General features: G+C 49.9%; 2 protein-coding genes across 3 annotated transcripts; both read left to right on the forward strand.

The window, feature by feature from the left end:
• Positions 1-750: 750 nt before the first annotated feature.
• LOC125133846 (elongation factor 1-alpha 1-like) lies at positions 751-10,461 on the forward strand. The gene is made up of 7 exons (XM_047792454.1): positions 751-958; positions 3,595-3,774; positions 3,871-4,167; positions 6,474-6,624; positions 6,711-6,967; positions 8,213-8,447; positions 10,199-10,461. Exons 1-7 carry the CDS (start codon positions 815-817, stop codon positions 10,318-10,320), a joined length of 1,386 nt encoding a protein of 461 aa, XP_047648410.1. The 5' UTR covers positions 751-814; the 3' UTR covers positions 10,321-10,461.
• Positions 10,462-13,930: 3,469 nt separating this feature from the next.
• RPL11 (ribosomal protein L11) lies at positions 13,931-18,171 on the forward strand. Of its 2 annotated transcripts, XM_047792452.1 has the most exons (6): positions 13,934-14,013; positions 14,759-14,909; positions 15,762-15,868; positions 16,147-16,278; positions 17,556-17,666; positions 18,093-18,171. In XM_047792452.1, exons 1-6 carry the CDS (start codon positions 14,008-14,010, stop codon positions 18,120-18,122), a joined length of 537 nt encoding a protein of 178 aa, XP_047648408.1. In that variant the 5' UTR covers positions 13,934-14,007; the 3' UTR covers positions 18,123-18,171. The 2 variants fall into 2 exon arrangements, with proteins under 2 accessions (XP_047648407.1, XP_047648408.1); XM_047792451.1 differs by having other exon boundaries at positions 13,931-14,013; positions 17,556-18,171.
• Positions 18,172-20,317: the final 2,146 nt, after the last annotated feature.

Consider the following 20,317-nt stretch of genomic DNA (forward strand, 5'->3'; position numbering starts at 1 on the left):
GAGCCTCTGTGGCTGCACTTTTCAGATGAGTCAGGAGTGACATAAAGGGGATGGTGCACGCTCTGGGGGCTCCGGGGGCAGGGCCTGGAAGGTGAGAGGTGATCATTCCCCATTCACTCCGTAGGCTCACGGTTTGCCAGGGTCAGGCTCTGGCTGGCTGCTGGAGGCAGGGATGACCCAGGAGGCAGATAAGTAAACAGCGAGAGCTCCCACCCCTCCTTCCTTCTCCCCCCACCCTTTCCCACCCAAGCATCTGAACGCCCAGGCTCAGCAAGTGCAGGACCACCTACCTGCTTTTACCCCCACCCCTGTCCTCAGGCCTGCCTTGACCCTTGGGCCAACTCTGAGTGCCCAGCCTGGCACTGGGGGTGGTGGGGAGAGGGCATCAGTATCATTCATCATCTCAAAGCCCAGAGGCACCAACCTCTGGTCCCTCTCCCCACCTCAAACCTGAGAGCCCACCCCCTGAGAGCTGGGCCCTGGGTTTTTCCCACCTGGTGGGCAGAGGGCCAGCAGGAGCCAATGGAGACGTGGGGATGCAAGGGGCGGGCCCGGGATGTGGACTGTAAAAGGGGGTGGGGCCAGACACCCAGTTGCCTGGTTCTAGGTGTCAAGAGGTGCAGTGCAGGGGCTCCTCCCAACTCAAGAGGTAGGCACGACCCCCCTGAGCTGTGGGGAGAGGCCAGAGCAGCCTCCCCAGGTGCCCTCCTGGTCAGCCTATTTTCCTCTCCTGTCTCACTCTCTGCCCGGGGAGGTGAGCTGGGGGCAGGGGCCCTGAGCACACCTGCCCTTCTCTCTCCCAGCAGCTCCGGGCATGGGCAAAGAGAAGACCCACATCAATATTGTGGTCATCGGCCATGTGGACTCGGGCAAGTCCACCACCACAGGGCATCTCATCTACAGGTGCGGGGGCATCGACAAGAGGACCATTGAAAGGTTCGAGAAGGAGGCCTCGGAGGTGAGGCTGCTCTGCCTGAGCGCCCCCCCCCCCACTTCCCAGCCTTAGTTTCCCTGGGAGGCTGGTCTTGCAGTGGGGGAGGGGCAGCCCACTCCCCCCAAGCACCTGCTGAGCTGGTAGGTGCTTGTCTTCTCAATCATTCCAGGCAGGTGGTATGGCTGCCATTTTCCAGATGAGGCAAATGAGGCTCAGACAGGTTAAATACCTCGTCGGAGGGCAGGGCCAAGGTTTAAATTCGAGTGTGCCACACTGTATCTCAGGAGGTAAAGTCACAGCCCCATTTAAATGGGGAAAGGATTTATCTGCCATGCAGCTACCATCGAGCCCCTGGGGATACAGTGGTGATCAGAACAAGCCTTCTCCTGCCCATAACTCCTGGTCACACACCCTCATGCCTCATGCCAAGCTCAGTAAGAATGTGGGTGCTGTAGGAGCCCAGGGCAGGGGTAATGAACCTGGCTTGGGAGGCCCTGAAGTCTTCCCAGAGGGAGGGACCTCCTCTGAGTCTTGAGGGAGTGAGGAGAGTGTCTGTGGACCCCAAGGAGACCAGAAGAACAGGTCAGAGCACCTGAGGTAGAGAAGGGCTGTTTGATGAGACAGGAGACCTAGGCCTTGACAGCCCTGCTAAGGAGGCTGGTCACTGTCCCTGCAGGGAGTGACAGGGTCAGGGTATTAGGAAGAGCTCGCTGGGGGCAGCAAAGGGAGAACAGACCAAAGGGCCCACCCCTGGGGGCTGCTGCAGCCAACCAGGTAAGGAGGGGTGTGGCCTGGGCTCAGGCAGCAGCAGTGGGCCTGGCAAGCAATGGCTGGAGTCCAGGGGCACAGAGGTGTGGGGATCCACAGAGATTAGGGGTGAGCTCTGGGGAAGGGAGGAAGAGGAACTTGGGGCCTGGGCAAGTGGATGGTCGGTGAATCCCAGAGGCAGAGCTGGTCTGGGTCTGAATGAGTCTGTTCTTTGTGGGGGACACTTGATGTGTCCATGGGACCTTCTGTGTTGGTGTCCAGGGTGCAGCAGAATACTGAAGTCTGGAGCTCGGGGTGGAAGCCCAGGCTGGAGACTAGGCCACAGGAGTGAGCAGAGCATGTGCTGTGGGAAACGGTGAGGGGCAGAGACCTGGAGTTGGCAGAGAAAGGGGGGAGCCTACACAGGGAATGAGAAAGGAGGGCCGGGAAGGTGGGTGGAAAACCTTGGGGTGAGGTGAAGAAGCATCTCAACAAGATGGGCAGGTCGGAGGACCAGCTGTGGTGGACCTATAAATAGGGAGGATCGAAAAGCCAGTACTGGGAGTTTCCCCTTGTGGCTCAGAGGGTCAAAGACCCAATGTTGTCTCCCTAAGGAGGCAGGTTCGATTCCTGGCCTCACCCAGTGGGCTAAGGATCTGGTGTTGCCACAAGCTGTGGTGTAGTTTACAGATGTGGCTCAGATCCGGTGTTGCCATGAGCTGTGGTGTAGGCTGGCAGCTGCAGCTCTGATTCAACCCCTAGCCCGGGAACTTCCATACTCCGCAGGTGTGGCCGTAAAAAGAAAATAAATAAATAAGACAGTACTTAACAGGGCACAGATTTGTGTCATCTGCTACTAGATTGCATTTTTCCTAATCTTGGCTTCCTGAGGTACAGTCCAAATTGTTGTGGGGGCACTTGTGTGGCAGGGACTGGTGAGGAAAGCTGTAAAACCCTGAGAAAACACTGGTTGGTCGACAGCCAATATGGTGGAAGCATAACAGAGAAGTTTATGGAACATAAAAAACAAATGCTCTGACATGGGGGGGTCTCATGGTCTTGGGAATCCTTTATGCTCTTAAAGAGACCCCAAAGAATTTTTGTTTAGGTAAATTAGATATATCTCTATTTACCATACTCAGAATTTACACTGAGTTCATTAAAAAATAACAGTGAAAATCTCCTTCCATAGTGACATCATACTTTTTGGGTTTGAAAAATAACTATTTTCCAAAACAAAAAACTTTAGAGGGGTGGCATTAGTTAACCTTTCTGCAAATATTTTTAATGCCTTGCTTAATAGAGGACAGCATCCATGAGGATGTGGGTTTGATGCCCTGGCCTTGCTCAGTGGGTTAAAGATCTGGCATTGCCGTGAGTGGTGGTGTAGGTCGCAGACATGGCTCGGATCTGGCATTGCTGTGGTGTAGGCCAGTGGCTACAGCTCTGATTTGAGCCCTAGCCTGGAAACCTCCATATGCTGTGGGTACATCCCCAAAAAGACAAAGAAAAAACAAAAACAAAACAAAACAAAAAACAAGGAGTTCTCGTCTTGGCTCATTAGAAACAAATCTGACTGGGATCCATGTGGATGCAGGTTCGATCCCTGGCCTCGCTCAGTGGGTTAAGGATCCGGCATCGCCGTGAGTTGTGGTGTAGGTCATAGACATAGCTTGGATCTGGCGTGCCTGCGGCTGTGGTGTAGACCAGTGGCTACAGCTCCAATTTGAGCCCTATCCTGGGAATCTCCATATGCCAAGGGTGTGACCCTAAACCCCCACCCCCCAAAATGCAAAAGCCTCTCCATACACTGCCCTCTGAGTCCCAAGTTACTTGAGAATTTTCTTCTTGGTCAATGGGCAGCTTTGGAAGTTGAGGTAACCCTGGGGTTTTCCTTCTCACTCCTGGCCCAGATGGGCAAAGGCTCCTTCAAGTACGCCTGGGTGCTGGACAAGCTGAAGGCTGAGCGGGAACGCGGCATCACCATTGACATCTCACTCTGGAAGTTTGAGACCAAGAAATACTACATCACCATCATCGATGCCCCGGGTCACCGCGACTTCATCAAGAACATGATCACAGGCACCTCACAGGTACCACCAGAGTGGCCTCAGCCCAGTGATGGGGGTGGGCAGCGAGTGTCCCAGGCCAGGTCTGACCTGGGCCTTCCTCTTTGTCCCTCGGGCCAGGCGGACTGCGCTGTGCTGATTGTGGCGAGTGGTGTAGGTGAGTTTGAGTCTGGCATCTCCAAGAATGGGCAGACCCGTGAGCATGCGCTGCTGGCCTACACGCTGGGCGTGAAGCAGCTCATCGTGGCGGTCAACAAGATGGACATCACGGAGCCTCCTTACTGTAGCACACGCTTTGAGGAGATCAGCAGGGAGGTGAAGACCTATATCAAGAAGATCGGTTACGACGCTGACGCTGTCCCCTTCGTGCCCATCTCAGGCTGGCTTGGGGACAACATGATAGAACCCAGCGCCAAGGTGAGGCTGGATGGGGGCAGGGCCAATTAAAGGAGACTTTCCAGCTCAAATCTTGGGGCTTTTCCTAGAATATAATACCCAGGATTTAGAGTGTGCTTCTAGGCCAGTCACTGTGCGTGATCTCCATCTCCATGGGTACATGATTTGATTCCTAACTCAAGACTACATGACTAGAGAGTTCCCTGGTGGCTCAGTGGGTTAAGGATCCTGTGTTGTCACTGCTGTGGCATTGCTTTGGACTCTTCTGACATATTCTGCGCAATTGTCCTTGAGAAAGATTAGAACTGCCAGGGGCAGTGTGTTCCTTTGGATGGTATTCGCACACCAGGCACTGTCCTTGGTGCTGAGAGTATCTGTAACTAGGAAGCAACTCTGCTCACAGCACTTACACTCTGTGGGGTGTGTGTGTTGGGAGCTGTGGGAGAGTAAAATACTACATGGTGACAAGTAAAGAGAAAAACATAAAAGGTGAAGGGACCAGGTATGAATGAGCTGGTGGTCAAGGGGGCTCATCTAAAGTGACAAATCTGAAGCTTTTAACCCCTGTTTATCACACATTTCAGTGACTGAGATAAGAGAGTTTCATGCTCATGTCCTTCTGAGAATTTATTAGGCACCTACCATGTTCTAGATGCTAAAAGAATAAAGCAGGCAGCCAGTGGACTAGATAGTAGACTTGGAGGTTGGACCCAGCTCTCAAGAAATACTTGTCACATCAGAGACCTCAGTTTCCCCAGCTTCAAGATGGGGATGATGCTGACCTCACAGGCTTGTTGTGAGGGTCTATGAGTTGGCATAGAGCCAAGTGAGTTGCCAAGTTCATCAAGCCAATTGAAGAGCTCATCCTCACGGAGGCGGCTGGTGTTTGAGGAGAAGTTGGCAGAGGCTGGTTTGGCCATCTGCCAGTCATTGGTCCTCTGGCCCTCCTTCTGACTCTCAATTATCCCCTCCAGGAAAGAGAAGGAATACTTTTTTTCATGAGCTTGAATTATTTCTATAAAATTGCTTATTACATTTTTTCAAGTCTCCCTCCTTTCCCCTCTCCCTGACCATCTCTAAGCGTTGCGTATTAATAGAAAGGGTAGCCTTCTTTCTCATGCTACTAATTTTTGAGTCCACAAGGCAAGACGTGTTGTGTGGGACTTCTGTACTGCACAGCCCTGCTTCTCTCCCATGGAAGAAGGCTTCCTGGACAGGAGCCTTCTTCCCCATCCAACAAAACCATTCCCGATCCCCTTCCCAACCCTTTCACCCATGGCAACTGTTGCCCCGTCTCCCTTCTGAGAGTCTCACCAAGGACTGAGAGTGACCATTCACTGAGACTTTGGCTGTGTATGACTTCGGGGCTAGGGCACCTACCTCTCTATAGTTCCCTGTGCTAAGGGCTGGTGTTTCCTGGGATACAGATGTGACATTGAGGTTTCAAAGCCTAGAGATCTGCTCAACATTTGCTATGGCGAAAAGGAGGAGATTCATCAGGACTCCAGTCACCTGCCTGACCCATAAAGCCCAAGTGCTGACCAGTTTTTGGTCAGCCCACTTGACCTTTACATGACCACCTTGATTCTTTCTCGGTCATCTGTCCTGGATTTCCAATTGACTGATACATCTTTGAGGTCAAAGATGATGTCTCTGATGAGTTCTGGGTAGGGTTTATAGAGGAGTAAATACAATGAGTAAATGGCATGCATATAAGGCACTGGCAATACTGAACGTCACCTTCCCAGAAGGTCTGTTACTCAATAATGTGTCCTCGCTTAGAGTCTGCTTCTTCGGTCTTCAGATGCAATAGCGCATTCTTTGGGTACCTCTGTTAAAGAACATCTTAGTCTTTAGAAGGTATGAGTGTTGGAATATTTGAGTAGTCTTGTTTTTATTCTTACTCCTGATGTTTACCTAACTTTGTTGAATGTTAGCAAATCCTTTCTCTTCTCTGGACCTCAGTCTCTCCATCTGTGGAATGAACACATGGAATGAGACCTGAGGGGTATTCAGACTCTAGGAATCTCTGCTTCCTGAAATATGTCGGCTCAACTCAGGGGCAATGCCTGTGAGGTTTGGAGCAATTGCCACTATTTAGTGGGCACATGGTGTGCACCAGTTATTGCGCTCGGTGGACAGGGTGTGGTCTTTTGTGACTTTACACTGTTCTGCATATAGGCAATGATGCTGCCATTTTACAGATGAGGAAGCCTGGGCTCAGAATGCACAGGGAAAATGCTCTAGGTCCCAAGTTAAATGCAGGCTGGTGCCTGAGACAGATGTTCTCAGGGCTGAGTGGGCTGCACATTTGGTGGCTTTTCCAGATGCCCTGGTTCAGAAGCTGGAAGATTACCAGGAAGGACGGGAACGTGGTAGGCACGACGCTACTGGAAGCCCTGGATTCCATCGTGCCCCCCACCCGCCCTACAGACAAGCCCCTGCGGCTGCCCCTGCAGGATGTGTACAAGATTGGGGGTGAGTACGGGCTGGGTAGGGGTTCTTGGGATTGAGGACCCACTAGGGTCTGGCTGCTGACAGCCCTGGTTGTTCTGTTCCTCCAGGTATTGGCACCGTGCCTGTGGGCCGGGTGGAAACTGGCATCCTCAAGCCGGGCATGGTGGTGACCTTTGCCCCCTGCAACATCACCACTGAGGTCAAGTCTGTGGAGATGCACCATGAGGCCCTGGCCGAGGCCCTGCCTGGTGACAATGTGGGCTTCAATGTGAAGAACGTGTCCATAAAGGACATCAGGCGGGGCAACGTGGCAGGGGACAGCAAGAATGACCCTCCCTTAGAGGTGGGGAGCTTCCTCGCCCAGGTGAGAAAGGACACTTAGAGGTGCCCTCCTGAGGTGGCCATTCCATCTGTGAGGATGGGTCACTGGGTCATTCAGGAAGCGGTCACTGAGCACAGGCTCTGTGCTGGGCTTTTGACAGCAGTGTAAGTGGAGCCTGACAGTCTGGGTTAGTATCCTGACTCTGCAGTGTATTTGTTCTTTGCCCTTGAACAAGGTAATGCATTTTGCTGATCTGGTTAGCTTCTAAAATATGACCTTGATGTCTTAAAGTGGTAGTTCTTAAACCAAGGGCATCAGAAATCACCAGGGAAGTGTTTCAAAAATGCAGATTCCTAGAATTCTCCCCAGGGCTTCTGACTCAGTGGGTTTGTGTGCAACCTGGGAATCTGTATGTTTGGAGCTTTCAGGTATTTTCTTCTTTTTTTTTTTTTTGTCTTTTTGCCATTTCTTGGGCCACTCCCATGGCATATGGAGGTTCCCAGGTTAGGGGTCGAATGGGAGCTGTAGCCGCCGGCCTAAGCCAGAGCCACAGCAACGCGGGATCCGAGCCGCGTCTGCGACCTACACCAGAGCTCGTGGCCGGAGCTCTCGTATTTTCTTGGCCCAGACTTGGAATATGAAGCCTCCCCCAACCCCCCCTTTTTTTTTTGGCCACACCCTCAGCATGAGGAAGTTCCCAGGCCAGGGATCGAACCAGCACTGCAGTTGCAACCTGTGCCCCAGCTATGGCAACGTTGGACCCTTAACCAGCTTCAGCACACAGGAACTTCAAGAAGCCCTTACTTAATGCAATGGTCTAGTACATTCTTTCTTGTGCATGTCAAGGCTGGTATTGCCTTGCAGCAATCTTGGGAGTATTAAACGAGGTGATATATAAATAGCAGACCTGGGGCCACCTAACAACTTAGGTGGCTGCTAGTCTTACAGTCCATTTTCCTAAAAGGTGGGGAGAAGTGGTACACACAGTCATATCTATGTGTGAAGATTTTAGTATCATCATCCCCCACTCTGCCACTTCCTTGCTGCAAGATTTTGGGCGACTCCGGCCCCTTGCTATGAAAATTAAATTAAAATGAATGAGATTTGCTCTGCATGGAACTTGGTATACCTTATAAACATTCAAACATTCACTATAATTTAAAACGTGTCCAAGGCGCCTGACCCTGTAGCCAGTTAGAGCCACCTCCTTTGAAGGATGCTTGGCTAATGCCCTCCCCATCCCCCATTTTCCCATCCTCCATCCCCACCCCACCCCCCGCATTCCAGGTGATCATCCTCAACCATCCTGGCAGCATTGCAGCTGGCTACTCACCAGTTCTGGACTGCCACACCGCCCACATTGCCTGCAAGTTTGCAGAGCTGAGGGAGAAGCTTGACAAGCGCTCAGGCAAGAAGCTGGAAGACAATCCCAGAGCCCTGAGGTCTGGGGATGCTGGCCTCGTCCAGATGATTCCGAGCAAGCCCATGTGTGTGGAAAGCTTCTCTGAGTATCCTCCCCTTGGTAAGGCCCAACAGCGGCTGACTGTCGGAGCTGCCCCCTCCCAGGGAGCAGAACCCGGTCAGGGGATCTGAGTGCCAGGCTCCAAGGGCCCAGAAAGTGAAAGCGGCTTGCCTAGTGTCACGCAGGAAGGCAGGGGGCCACTTTAGAGCCTTGCTAATTTAAAGTGTGCTCCTCCTGTGCACCAGCAACATGCAGATCCCTTGGAAATTTGTTAGAAATGCAGAATCTGGAGTTCCCATTGTGGCTCAGCGGTAAGGAACCCGACTAGTATCCATGAGGATGCGAGTTCAATCCCTGGCCTCACTCAGTGGGTTAAGGATCCAGCTTTGCCGTGAGCTGTGGTGTAGGTCACAGACACTGTTTGGATCCTGAATTGCTGTGGCTAGGGAGTAGGCTGGCAGCTACAGCTCTGATTCGACCCCTAGCCTGGGAACCTCCATATGTCTCGATGTGACTCTAAAAAGACACGGGAAAAAAAAAAGAAAAGAAAAAAGAAATGCAGAATCTGAAGTTCTCACTGTGGCTCAGTGATAGTGAACCCAACTACCATCCATGAGGACTTGGGTTCCATCCCTGGACTCACTCAGTGGATTAAGCATCTGGCGTTGCTGTGAGCTGTGGTGTAGGTCGTGGCTCAAATCCCGCATGGCTGTGGCTGTGGCCAGCTGCTGCAGCTCCAATTCAACCCCTAGCTTGGGAACGTCTATATGTCACAGGTGCAGCCCTAAAAAAAGCAAAAAAAGAAAGAAAAGCAAAAAGACATACAGAATCTCAGGCTCCATCCAGGCTTGCTGAATTCAAATTCTCACATTAACAAGGTCTCCAGGTAACTGGACTTCCCCTGAAGGTTTCAGAAGCACCAACCTAGAGAAGGGGAGTCACTCAGAGATTAGTAGGGAATTTTTCTTTCCGCTACTCTCTGGTGCAGTAGTTTTCAGACCTGGCAGATGACAAAAACCACTGATGGAGCCTAAGAAACCCAGTCTCTTAGATTCCTTAATTCTGTTATGCATGACAGAACCTGATCCACTCGGCCTGAACCACTAATCTCTGGAACTTTCTGAACTCAATATGTAGGGAGTAGGCACTTCCTCCTCTGTACTAGGCTCTGTACTAAATATAGATATTTACAAATAAACAAGTCCTTGCCCTCAGGGTCTCCTAGTTAATGGAGATGGGAGTGAATTTCAAATGGCTAATATTAGAGGTGAGCTACAGAGGCTGCTGCCTGAACCCTGCAATGCTGACTTAGTTCTTTCATCTGCCCAAAATACTATGAGACTTGAAGCCAAGTGCCAAAGCCCTTCCTTCCACAGCTTGAAGTCAGGGGAGCACTCAAGAACCCCCAAGAGAAGCAACTGCCAGATTCATAATTAAATGCAAATGAGATCCCCACCCCCATCCCCAGATGAGCAGAGTGTGCTAGTTGCCTGAAGGCTGGGGGCATTAGGATACTAGCATACTTTCCCCATGACCTTGACTTAGGGAAGCAGGAGAGTTGAGCAACTAAGACTGTAAGTGCTGAGACTTCTGGGTTTCCAACCATTACAGCCAAGTGATTTTCAGCTTCTTGGCCACGTATGAAATAGAGCTGATGAGCTCTACTGTGAGTTGTTGGGAGAATTCAGGGAGCTCGTAGGCACACTCAAAGTGTGCTCACTTATTTGAGACACTTGACTTCCTGTGCCATTGTCGCAGAGCTTGTGCACTGGCAGCAGTTCCCCACTGTTTCTCCACATCCTTTGTCCTAGGTCGCTTTGCCGCACGGGACATGAGGCAGACTGTGGCTGTCGGGGTCATCAAAGCCGTGGAGAAAAAAGCAGCTACTGGAGGCAGAGTCACCAAGGCCGCCATGAAAGCTGCCAAGAAGTGAGTGGTGATGGCTCCTCCGGCCCCTCTGGGCCAGGGCCACACCAGGCAGAGCTATACCCAGGACAGAGTGGCTCAAGGTGAAGCCTTGAACTTGGGCTTCTCTTGCCTGCACTGTCCTAAACCTGCCCCTGCTAACTTGGTTTTCTTTTTGCTGATGAGTTGAAGGCATGGGAATAAAGTTCAGCACCTCTTTTTGGCCTCTGCATCTGCTGACCTGGATGTCTCAAGCGAGGAGGAAGCAGCGGGGTTGAATCCTGCCCCTCTGCCTTCCCTCTGGGGCCCTGAGGGGTGCAAGAACCAGAGGGCCTTGGAGTTCCCGTTGTGGCTCGACAGGTTCAAAATCTGGTATCCAGGGAGTTCCCATCGTAGCTTAGCAGTAATGAACCTGACTAGTATCCATGACGACTCAGGTTTGTTCCCTGGCCTCGCTCAGTGGGTTAAGGATCTGGCATTGCCATGAGCTATGGTGTAGGTTGAAGACACCGCTTGGATCCCACGTTGCTGTGGCTGGGGTGTAGGCCAGCAGCTACAGCTCCAATTCCACCCCTAGTCTGAGAACTTCCATATGCCATGGGTGTGGCTCTAAAATAAGAGAGAGAGAAAAGAAATCTATCATCCATGAGGATGTGCGTTTGATCCCCGGCCTTGCTCAGTGGGTTAAGGATCCAGCGTTGTCACAAGCTGCAGCACAGGTCACAGGTGCAGCTCCACATTGCTGTGGCTGTGGCGTAGGCCAGCAGCTGCAGCTCTGATTCCACCCCTAGCCTGGGAACTTCATATGCAAAGGTTGGGCCCTAACAAAGAACCAGAGAGCTTGGGGGGCAGGGGCTGCGGAGATGGTCACGGGGAGGAAAAGGTGTAAAGGGGAAAGCCCGGGGCAGCTTTTGGCCCTGGTTTCATTCATCAGCTCCTGGAACAGGTCTGGACTTTGGTGTTAGACCCCCTGATTTAAATAATATCTATAAATGTTACTAAACCTCTTGTGTGCCCATCTGTAAAATGGGAAAATGATAATGTTTGCTTCCACAGGGATGTTGAAGGTTAAGTGAGTTGGTACCTACTGGCATCATCTATGAGCCATAATTAGCTATTCCTCACTACCCTGTGTGGGTACCGCTCTCCAGGGACTCGGAAGGAGGAGAATTGTGGAGGGAGGGAATGAGAGGAGAGTTCTCAAGGAGAAGCTGTTTAGTATCTTCCTAGGTACGTGTTTCCCTCACGTTATTTTCTCAACTTTGACAATTTCAGAGTTCCAGAGAAGTGGCAAGACGTCCAATGTATCCTTCATCTTGATTCCCCAAATCTTAAATTTACCATATTTGCTTTATCCTTTTCCCTCTAAATATATATATTTTTCTGAACCATTTGATAGTAAACTGCAGATATGCTGCCCATTTCCTCCAAATACTGAATGCCTTTCTTTCTCTCTTCCCTCCCTCCCTTCCTTCCTTCTTCTTTTTCTAATGGCTGCCCCTTTGGCATATGGAAGTTCCCAAGGTAGGGGTCAAGTCAGAGCTATAGCTGCAGGCTTGTGCCACAGCCATGGCAACACCAGCTCCAAGCTGCATCTGTGAACTTCTCCACAGCATGTGGAAATGCATATCCTTAACCCACTGAGTGAGGCCAGGGATTGAACCCACATCTCCACAAACTCTATGTCACAAACTCCTGCTGAGCCACAACAGGAACTCCAAGGTGTATTTCTTAAACCCAAGGACATTTTCTTATGTAACCAAGCTCACAAAATCAGATCAAGCATTAAACAACTATACATACATTTCTGAAGTCTACGAATTTTGCCAGTGGTCCTAATAATATGGCAAAAGACAATCCGGGATCATATGCTGCATTCAGCTGTCTTTTTTTTGGGGGGGTGGGCACACCCACAGCATATGGAGGTTCCCAGGCTAGGGGCTGAATTGGAGCTGTAGCTGCCAGCTTACACCACAGCCTCAGCAACATGGGATCCGAGTTGAATCTGTGACATACACCACAGCTTACAGCAATGCCAGATCCCTGACCCATTGAGTGAGGCCAGGGATCGAACCCACATCCTCATGGATACTGGCTGTGTTTGTTACTGCTGCCCCCCAATGGGAACTCCCCATCCATTCAGCTATCCTATCCCTGGAGTTCTGGAGAAGTCCTGCCCCTGGCTTCCCCATCCAAGGGGTCCACCTGAGGCCCCCTACTCTGGACTAGCACTGGGTGCTTGATGGAAGAGGCTCAAAGGATGGGCCTCTTCTCTTTGCCTTCCTCCAATAGCCCAGCTTCCCAGAAGTGCCCTTTTTTTTCTCCTAAAGATGAAACAGGAAGAACCTCTCTTCCCCTGTGGGGACAAGGAAGGAATTATGGCAGCAGGAGAAAGCCCCTTGGCTCCTTTTCTACCAAAGCCCTGTATGTTCTCCTGTCTCCATTTGTCCTTGTCAGAGGAATTGGCCTACCCAAGCCAGCTTCTGCCTGGGGTGTGGATCCTGGCACCTGCTGGATCCTGCTGTTGAGGATTTAGTGCAACCCAGGGAGGCCTGTTATTGCCTGAGACTGGAGTCCTTGTCTGCTAGAGACCAATCTGCTAGCCATCTGTGTGCCCGCAAGATGACACTCTTGATAATATACCATGCCTAATACTTTTTTTTGGGGGGGAGAGGGGTTGCTTGAATATAGTGGGTTTATGTTAATAAGAGTAACCACTTGTTGTGGGCTTACTATGTGCTCTACACAATTCATTTTTCACAGCAATCCCCACGTGATATAAGTTCTCAGTTTAAAGCTGAGCTGTTTTGGAAGCTCCCATTGTGGCTCAGTGGGTTAAAAACCAAACATGGTCTCCATGAGGATGTGGGTTTGATCCCTGGCCTTGCCCAGTGGGTTGAGGATCCTGGGTCATGGAAAGCTGGGGCATAGGTCAGATCTGGTGTTGCTGTGACATGCTGCAGGCGCAACCATAAAAAAGAAAAAAAAAGAGCCAAAATGCAAAGAGGTTATAGCTGTCCTTCAATAAAACAGTAGCCAGAATAAATGTTAAAAAAAAAAATTTTTTAAAGCCGAGGTGTTTTGTGTTTGGCCACACCCAAGCATGCGAAATTTTTTCAGCCAGAAATCGAACCTGCGCCACAGCAGTGACAACACTGGATCCTTAACCACTAGGCCATCAGGGAACTCCCATAAACTGAGGGAAACTAAAGATGAGAGAGGTCTAATTAGTAACCCGCCCAAAGTCACATAACTATTAAGCTAGCCCAGACAGGACCATATCTACCCCTCTTGGCCAACACTCTGCTCTAATTACTATTAAATATTTAAATGCCATTTGTTTACAATGTTACAGAATAAAACTTTTACTTTATAACTTGCACAGTTGACTTAGTGTCTTTCTGGCCGTCTCAACACGCAAGAACCACTCGTTTCTGAGTCTATGGGCGGGAACAACCTCAAGAGGGACGGGAAGCTCAAGGAAATATACCTATTCAGGGAGCTTTAAAAACCGCTTTTGGAGAGCCCAGATCCCAGTAGCCAGCGTCACCTGCAGTTGCCATCTGTGTCCACGAGGGGGAAGCCAACTCTAGGCCGTTCCAGACGCGCCTCTCTTCCTCTTCATCGTCTCGCTGGTTAGCTTGGGATAAGAGCCCGCCTCCTGGCCCATAAGGCCGCGGGTCAGAAGTCTCACACTCTCTTCCTGTTTCCCATCATGGCGGTGAGTGTGGGATCCCCGGCTTTGCTTCCCTTCATCCGCCTCCATCCAGGGCCAGCGGAGCCTGTAAGGGTTATCTCGCCCGCGGCGCTAGGAGAGCGGATCCCGCAATGCTGGCCGTGCCGAAATTGGCGGACCCACGCGAGGCGAGGGCACGGAGCTGGATCCTGTCACTTTCCTCCCACCCTCCCAGGGGCGGGCTCGGGGCAGCCGCCAGAGGCCCAAAAGCACGGCCTGCGGGCTGCAGCGAGGGCCGGTGAAATGATCGGAGCGGCCTGGGACGCGGGGTCCGGACCTGTTGATGTTCCCGGGACCTTGAAACTTGCTTTTTGCTGGGGAGCCTTACCGGTTTCTCCCTTAGGGCGGACGCCAGGCTTCGGCCGCAGCCTCTAGACAGCTTCCGAATCGGGTGCGGGACGCTGCACAGCCATGTGCTCGCTGCTTTCTCCCCCCTCGTCGGTCGTGTAATGGGGGCGCCCTTCACCATAGTTTGACCTTGGGGTGCATCCTTAGTGTAACTTTTACACCACACCTGTCCTGTTGCTCTTCACCTGTTCCGTGCCCGGGGAAGGAGAAACAAAACCCCAAGATGTCTTTCTCCAATGCCTCCCAGACAAACGTAGTGTTAGTTCTTTAACCTCCAGGGCTTCCTTTGGGGTTTGGGATGCGCAGAAACAACGCTGTGTAACTATTGGGCTGCCAGCTGTGGCGGGTTCCGTGTGTTGACCGCGGCGCTTCCCTGTTGCAGCAGGATCAAGGTGAAAAGGAAAACCCCATGCGGGAACTTCGCATCCGCAAGCTCTGCCTCAACATCTGCGTTGGGGAGAGTGGAGACAGACTGACCCGGGCAGCCAAGGTGCTGGAGCAGCTCACAGGCCAGACTCCTGTGTTCTCCAAAGGTGAGTAGTGGCGTCTGGGTATGTCCCGACGTTCCTTACTTAACCTGTTGTCCAGTCTGTTTTGTATCCATTTTGAAGGTGACAGTTGACATCTCTTAAGCGTTGCCTTCTTGAGTTTCCCAAGGAGTATCTTCCTTTCACGATAGGGGTGGGCTGAAATACAAAGTCTGATTGATTAGCAGGGTTATGTAGGCTACGTTAAGAATAGGCTGTGTATTTAGATTAACCTGGTTCAAATCCTGGTTCCATGACTTGCTAGTCTGTGATTTACTTTCCTTATTTGTATACCAGGGATGATCATATTTCGTTATAAGGTTGTGGGAGATAGAATGGGTTATATGAAATGCCTGCTACATGCCAAGCACCTTGTCGGCATTGTTATTGTTAGACATATATTTGGGTGTGAGTGTGTGTTTAGAATTTTGTTGCTTTAGGGTAAGGGAATGTGGCAAGTCTTTGAATTCACAGCCTACCTCTTGTTATCAACTGATCTTGTGCAAGTTAACCTCCCACAGCCTCCTGTAAAATGGGGTACAAGTACAGTAAAGTGTTAGCGAATGTAAGCTATTTAGTGGCCTAGTCTGATGGTGAACTTGCCTTTCTTGAGACTTTGACGTTATGACTTTAACATCTTAATTGCTGAAGTGTGTCTGTGACTTGGAAGTTGGAAGATCTGTTTTCTGTGTTATAAATGAATGATGAACAGATATAGGTGACACTGGTAAGAATACCACTGCTATAGAGTGGGTGGATACCTGATGTCCCTCTGAAGTTGTGGAGGTGGTGTTTTGGGGAAGGGGGGAGTTCAGTGAGAGTGTGCCAAGAGCTGACTCCTTGTTACCCCATCTGCAGCTAGATACACCGTCAGATCCTTTGGCATCAGGAGAAATGAAAAGATTGCCGTCCACTGCACAGTCCGTGGGGCCAAGGCAGAAGAAATACTTGAGAAAGGTCTAAAGGTGAGGCTGACCCCTCATGGGGTAATAGTAGTAAGGAGCACCAGTAACATACTGACAGTGGCAATAGTTACTGTTTTCAGATCTTTTGAACTTCTAATGGGTCATTCCCTTCCCTAGGAAAGTTAGTGAAGTTATGTGGAATCCACAGTAGAGTGTGACTTGGAGTGGGGGAAAAATCTGATTTCGTTCCTGTCCAAATTACATTGGATTGTGTTTCTGGGGTCCTGAGTGTTGCGGTGTGAGTTGACAGGGAATGATTGCTCTGTTTTTCTCCACAGGTGCGAGAGTACGAGTTAAGGAAAAATAACTTCTCGGATACTGGAAACTTTGGTTTTGGGATCCAAGAACACATCGATCTGGGGATCAAATATGACCCAAGCATTGGTATCTACGGCCTGGACTTCTACGTGGTATGAATACTTGTTTCCACTCCTGGTCTGTGAGAGTGGGATCTGCTTCTCCTTTATTTCATCTGTGCTCTCTCGATATTCACATGTTGCGCTGGGGCTTTGAGTGTTGTCTGTCTTCTCTCTGTTGGGAAGATAGGCCTCGGTGGTGACAGGTGTGGGGTTATTAGCACCGACTGAACGAGATGGGCAAGATCTCTACCATTGTCAGGCTTATGGTCTAGCACTGACGTGGCTTAAAGATGGACAAAGGAAACCATTTCATCCAGCCACTGAACTGAAAATTTGGGAGAGAGTATTGGGGTTGTATTTGGCTTGGGGGTTAGCTGCACTGAGGCTGCTCTTTCCCTGCTCTTTCCCCAGACCCTGGGAATGGGGTGGCTTCCATCTAGAGAAGCAAGTTTGGTGATGAGGCTCTTTGCTCAGGATGGGGGGGGCGGGTGAATGTATAAGTGGCCATTTGTGTTACTGTAATGCTTTGGTCCAGGCATCAGAGTAAATCGCAAAACTCGGGAGTCCTGACTAGAGGGAACCCAAGCAACAGCAGCTCCCTCATTAGTAGATTTGAACATCCAGACAAACGATAGCGATGTGTAGGCGCTCACGGGGGACAGCAAACGTATAAGAAAAGCACTTTGGGGAGTTCCATTGCGGCTCAGTGGTAATGAACCAGACTAGTATCCACGAGGGTGCTGGTTTGATCCCTGTCCCCACTTGGTTGAGGAGATGCCATTTCCATGAGCTGTGGTATAGGTTGCAGATGCGGCTCGGATCTGGTGTGGCTGTGGTGTGGGCCAGCAGCTGTAGCTCTGATTCGACCCCTAGCCTGGGAACTTCCACATGCTGTAGGTGTGGCCCTTAAAAAAAAGAAAAAGAAGGAACATTGGAGCTGAAGCAGAAGGGGAAAATTAACTGTTTCTTTGTGCTTCTGGACATTTTGAAATTTCTACAATGCACATAAGAAAATAAGACTTGTTCAAGTGTTACTTTATGAAATGGCATATGGAGGCAGTGGTGAATCCTTAGCTACCATTGGAAGTTAGGTGGGGGTGGCGGGGAGGTGCTGCAAGTCTGGCCTCCAGAGCAAACCTATAGTAAGGTGGTGTGTCATCCAGGCTGCTGGTCACAGTTCCATCAGACACTGAGGAATGGGTCTCTTGCTCCAGAGTTCATTGGGCCACCGGGTGACTCTCAGAGAGGAATCTCTTCAATGTGTGAGTCTTGTCTGTCTGCTCTTGACTTTGAGCTGGCTAGGTGACTGTTGGTTATTCCTGGGACAGGTGCTGGGTAGGCCAGGTTTCAGCATCGCAGACAAGAAGCGCAGGACAGGCTGCATTGGGGCCAAACACAGAATCAGCAAAGAGGAGGCCATGCGCTGGTTCCAGCAGAAGGTAAACTTGATCTGTCTCAGGAAGTGGTGGAGTGTGGTGTTGGTGAATGGAGTTGGGATATGGGGGTGAAAAATCTAGCACCCTTTGGTGGGTAGCTTCTTTAAGATAGAACTTTTGGGCACCTAGCAAATGGGCTTCCAGGGTTGGTGGTTTAAACCTTCCAGAACCAAGCTTTCTCTGCAGCCCCATGAATGCAGGTAGCTGGAAGGGGAGGGATATGGTTTTAATAGGATCCCCCCCTCTTCTCAGGGTACAGTGCAGGTGAGCACAGTGTAGCAGTTGTTAAAACTGGCCAGCTTCCTGTTTAAGCATATGGGATTGACAGTTGAAGTCCATGTATGTGAGTTGAATTCTCAAACGTTAGCCATTGCTGCGATCTTTACTGTTACCTCCTGTTCTGAAAAAATAAAATCTGTTCTCTTTCAGTATGATGGGATCATCCTTCCTGGCAAATAAATTCCCGTTTCTATTCAAAAGGCTAATAAAAAGTTTTCATTGAAATGTACAATTATTGTGTGTGTTCTGTGAAAGGAGCCTGGCCATATTCAAGTCCTTGGACCTCAAGCCACTAAAGCTTCGATGGGAATAGCTGGTAACAACCCTGTCATGCCCTGAGTGGATGCCAGTGTTTCCTGGCAGATCCAAACCTGAGAGCCTGGCGGCACTGCCTGCGCTCACCACACCCTTGTTGACAGGCTGTGGGGTAGTAGTCCCGTGGAAACTGACCCTAGAGGGGTCGGGGTGGTCTGGGCTGGGGTTTGAATTTAGAGCCTTGATTAAAGTGGGTGCAGGGTCCCCCTCTGTGCAGTGATTCTGTTCTTCACTAGAGGTTTTACCAGCACTGGTGTCTGAAAGGATTAGAGGCTTTGGCGTGATGTGGTGTTTGGGGTTCGATATTGGACTCAGTTTTCCTTTAAAAGGAGAATCTAGGGTTGTTGGAACGGAGGGAGATACGATTGCCTGGACTTGATTCTCTGCCCTGCCTTTTATTAGTGTTACGTTAAATCTGCCTCAGCTTCCTCATCTGTATCATGGAGGCAGTAATAGTGTATCTGTCCCCCAGGGTTGACATGTTTAATATTCGTAGAATGCTTATGCTTGTACCAGGCGCATAGGGCTCAAAAAGGGTTAATTTTGTATTTCCAAATGTGGGAAGTGTTGGCTCTTAGCAGTTTGCTCCCCCTTTGATGGGAAAATGGGACTTTCTTAACTGTATTTTTCCAGGCAGCTTAACTGAAGCAGTGATGTTCAAAAGCCACTATTTCTCTGTTGGATACGATACTTGGCCAGTTCATAGTTTTTGGTCAAGTTTATATTTTGACCACAAGTTAATTCAGTAATGCACTCACTTGTGACTTGAGTTCAGTTGTCCCTGGGCCATCTTTTCATTGCTGTTAAATGGTTCTCTAATTTGTTAGCTGCCTTCATTGGTATTTTTTTAACCTGAAGCTTATTTGGTATGCCCAACTTTTTATGAAAATAAGACTATTTTGTCTTTCTGATAACACAGTCTTATCTCGCAGAGATCCAGTTGGTTAAAGGGGAAAATCATGAAATGAGTTAGCATAAACTTCTGTTTCACTTAAAACGTCAACATGCATTCACTTCTCAATCTTTTACTATAGGGCCACCACTTTGTAAATGGAGTAAAAAACTTCGGAAGGAGCCTGATTCTTGTGATTCAGCTTCATTTTTATTGGGGGACCTCATTGTTGAACATCTGTAATTCCACGAACAACTGCACCTGGAATAAACACCTTTGAGAACAAACTAACTCTTGGTGAATATGTAGCTAACTAGTCCTGGGTGCTAACTGTTGTGGGAAGTTGCTCTTTTCCAGGGGAGATGGAAGTGTATGCTAGCTTCATCTTCAGGAAAATGAAATGTAGAAGGTAAAAGTCCTTCTAATGGTATTGCCATCTTCATGCCCTGGTTTTGTAGCTGTGTATGTTTTGTTTTTTAGGGCTGCACCTGAGGCACATGGAAGTTCCCAGGCTAGGGAACTATCCTGTGGTGTAGCTGCCGGCCTGTACCACAGATCTGAGCAACGTCTGTGGCCTGCACCACAGCTCACTGCAACACTGGATCCTAGACCCACTAAGCGAGGCCAGGGATCGAACCTGCATCCTCATGGATACTAGTCGGATTGGTTTCTGCCGAGCCACAAATGGAACTCCTGTGGCTATGGTTTTATGTTTGTAGTATTATTAGGTACAATGTAAACCTGCCCACCCTTCGCTGTGACCAACCTGCTGTACTGTGTACTCAGTTGAGTTCACTTCCCATTTAAAAATTAAACTTCTGGGCACCTGACCAGTGGGGAAAAGTCCCTAGGGAGTTTGGAGGCCAGCTGGATTATACTTGTAGTTCTGGCAGTGATAGGTGAGTGATGACACATTTGGGAACTGGAGCAGGTGAGGACACTTCCCTAACCAGGTTAGAGCAGCCGTGCCAGGACCGCTTATCCCTTGTCTGGTTAGAAGCTTGGCTTCCGCAACGAGTGTCATAAGTGGTCCACCTGCAGAGCTGTTAAATCTTTTAGGCCCCACCTCAGACCTGAATTCCTTTTAATAAGGCCTGTAGGTGATGATGTATGCGCACCAAAGAGTAGAAGCACTGACCACATCCTAATGCCAAACAGAGGAAAGGCA

Source organism: Phacochoerus africanus, chromosome 8 (genome assembly GCF_016906955.1).
Source record: "Phacochoerus africanus isolate WHEZ1 chromosome 8, ROS_Pafr_v1, whole genome shotgun sequence".
NCBI classification, from domain to species: Eukaryota; Metazoa; Chordata; class Mammalia; order Artiodactyla; family Suidae; genus Phacochoerus; species Phacochoerus africanus.

Excerpts from the sequence above, each read along its gene's own strand:
- RPL11 (XM_047792451.1), top strand. Across the intron at positions 14,910-15,761 it reads GACTCCTGTGTTCTCCAAAG|CTAGATACACCGTCAGATCC; the intron begins GTGAGTAGTGGC and ends CCCCATCTGCAG. Across the intron at positions 15,869-16,146 it reads TACTTGAGAAAGGTCTAAAG|GTGCGAGAGTACGAGTTAAG; the intron begins GTGAGGCTGACC and ends TTTTCTCCACAG.
- LOC125133846 (XM_047792454.1), top strand. The coding sequence starts at position 815 with ATGGGCAAAGAGAAGACCCACATCAATATTGTGGTCATCGGCCATGTG. Across the intron at positions 6,968-8,212 it reads TGGGGAGCTTCCTCGCCCAG|GTGATCATCCTCAACCATCC; the intron begins GTGAGAAAGGAC and ends CCCGCATTCCAG. Across the intron at positions 8,448-10,198 it reads CTCTGAGTATCCTCCCCTTG|GTCGCTTTGCCGCACGGGAC; the intron begins GTAAGGCCCAAC and ends CCTTTGTCCTAG.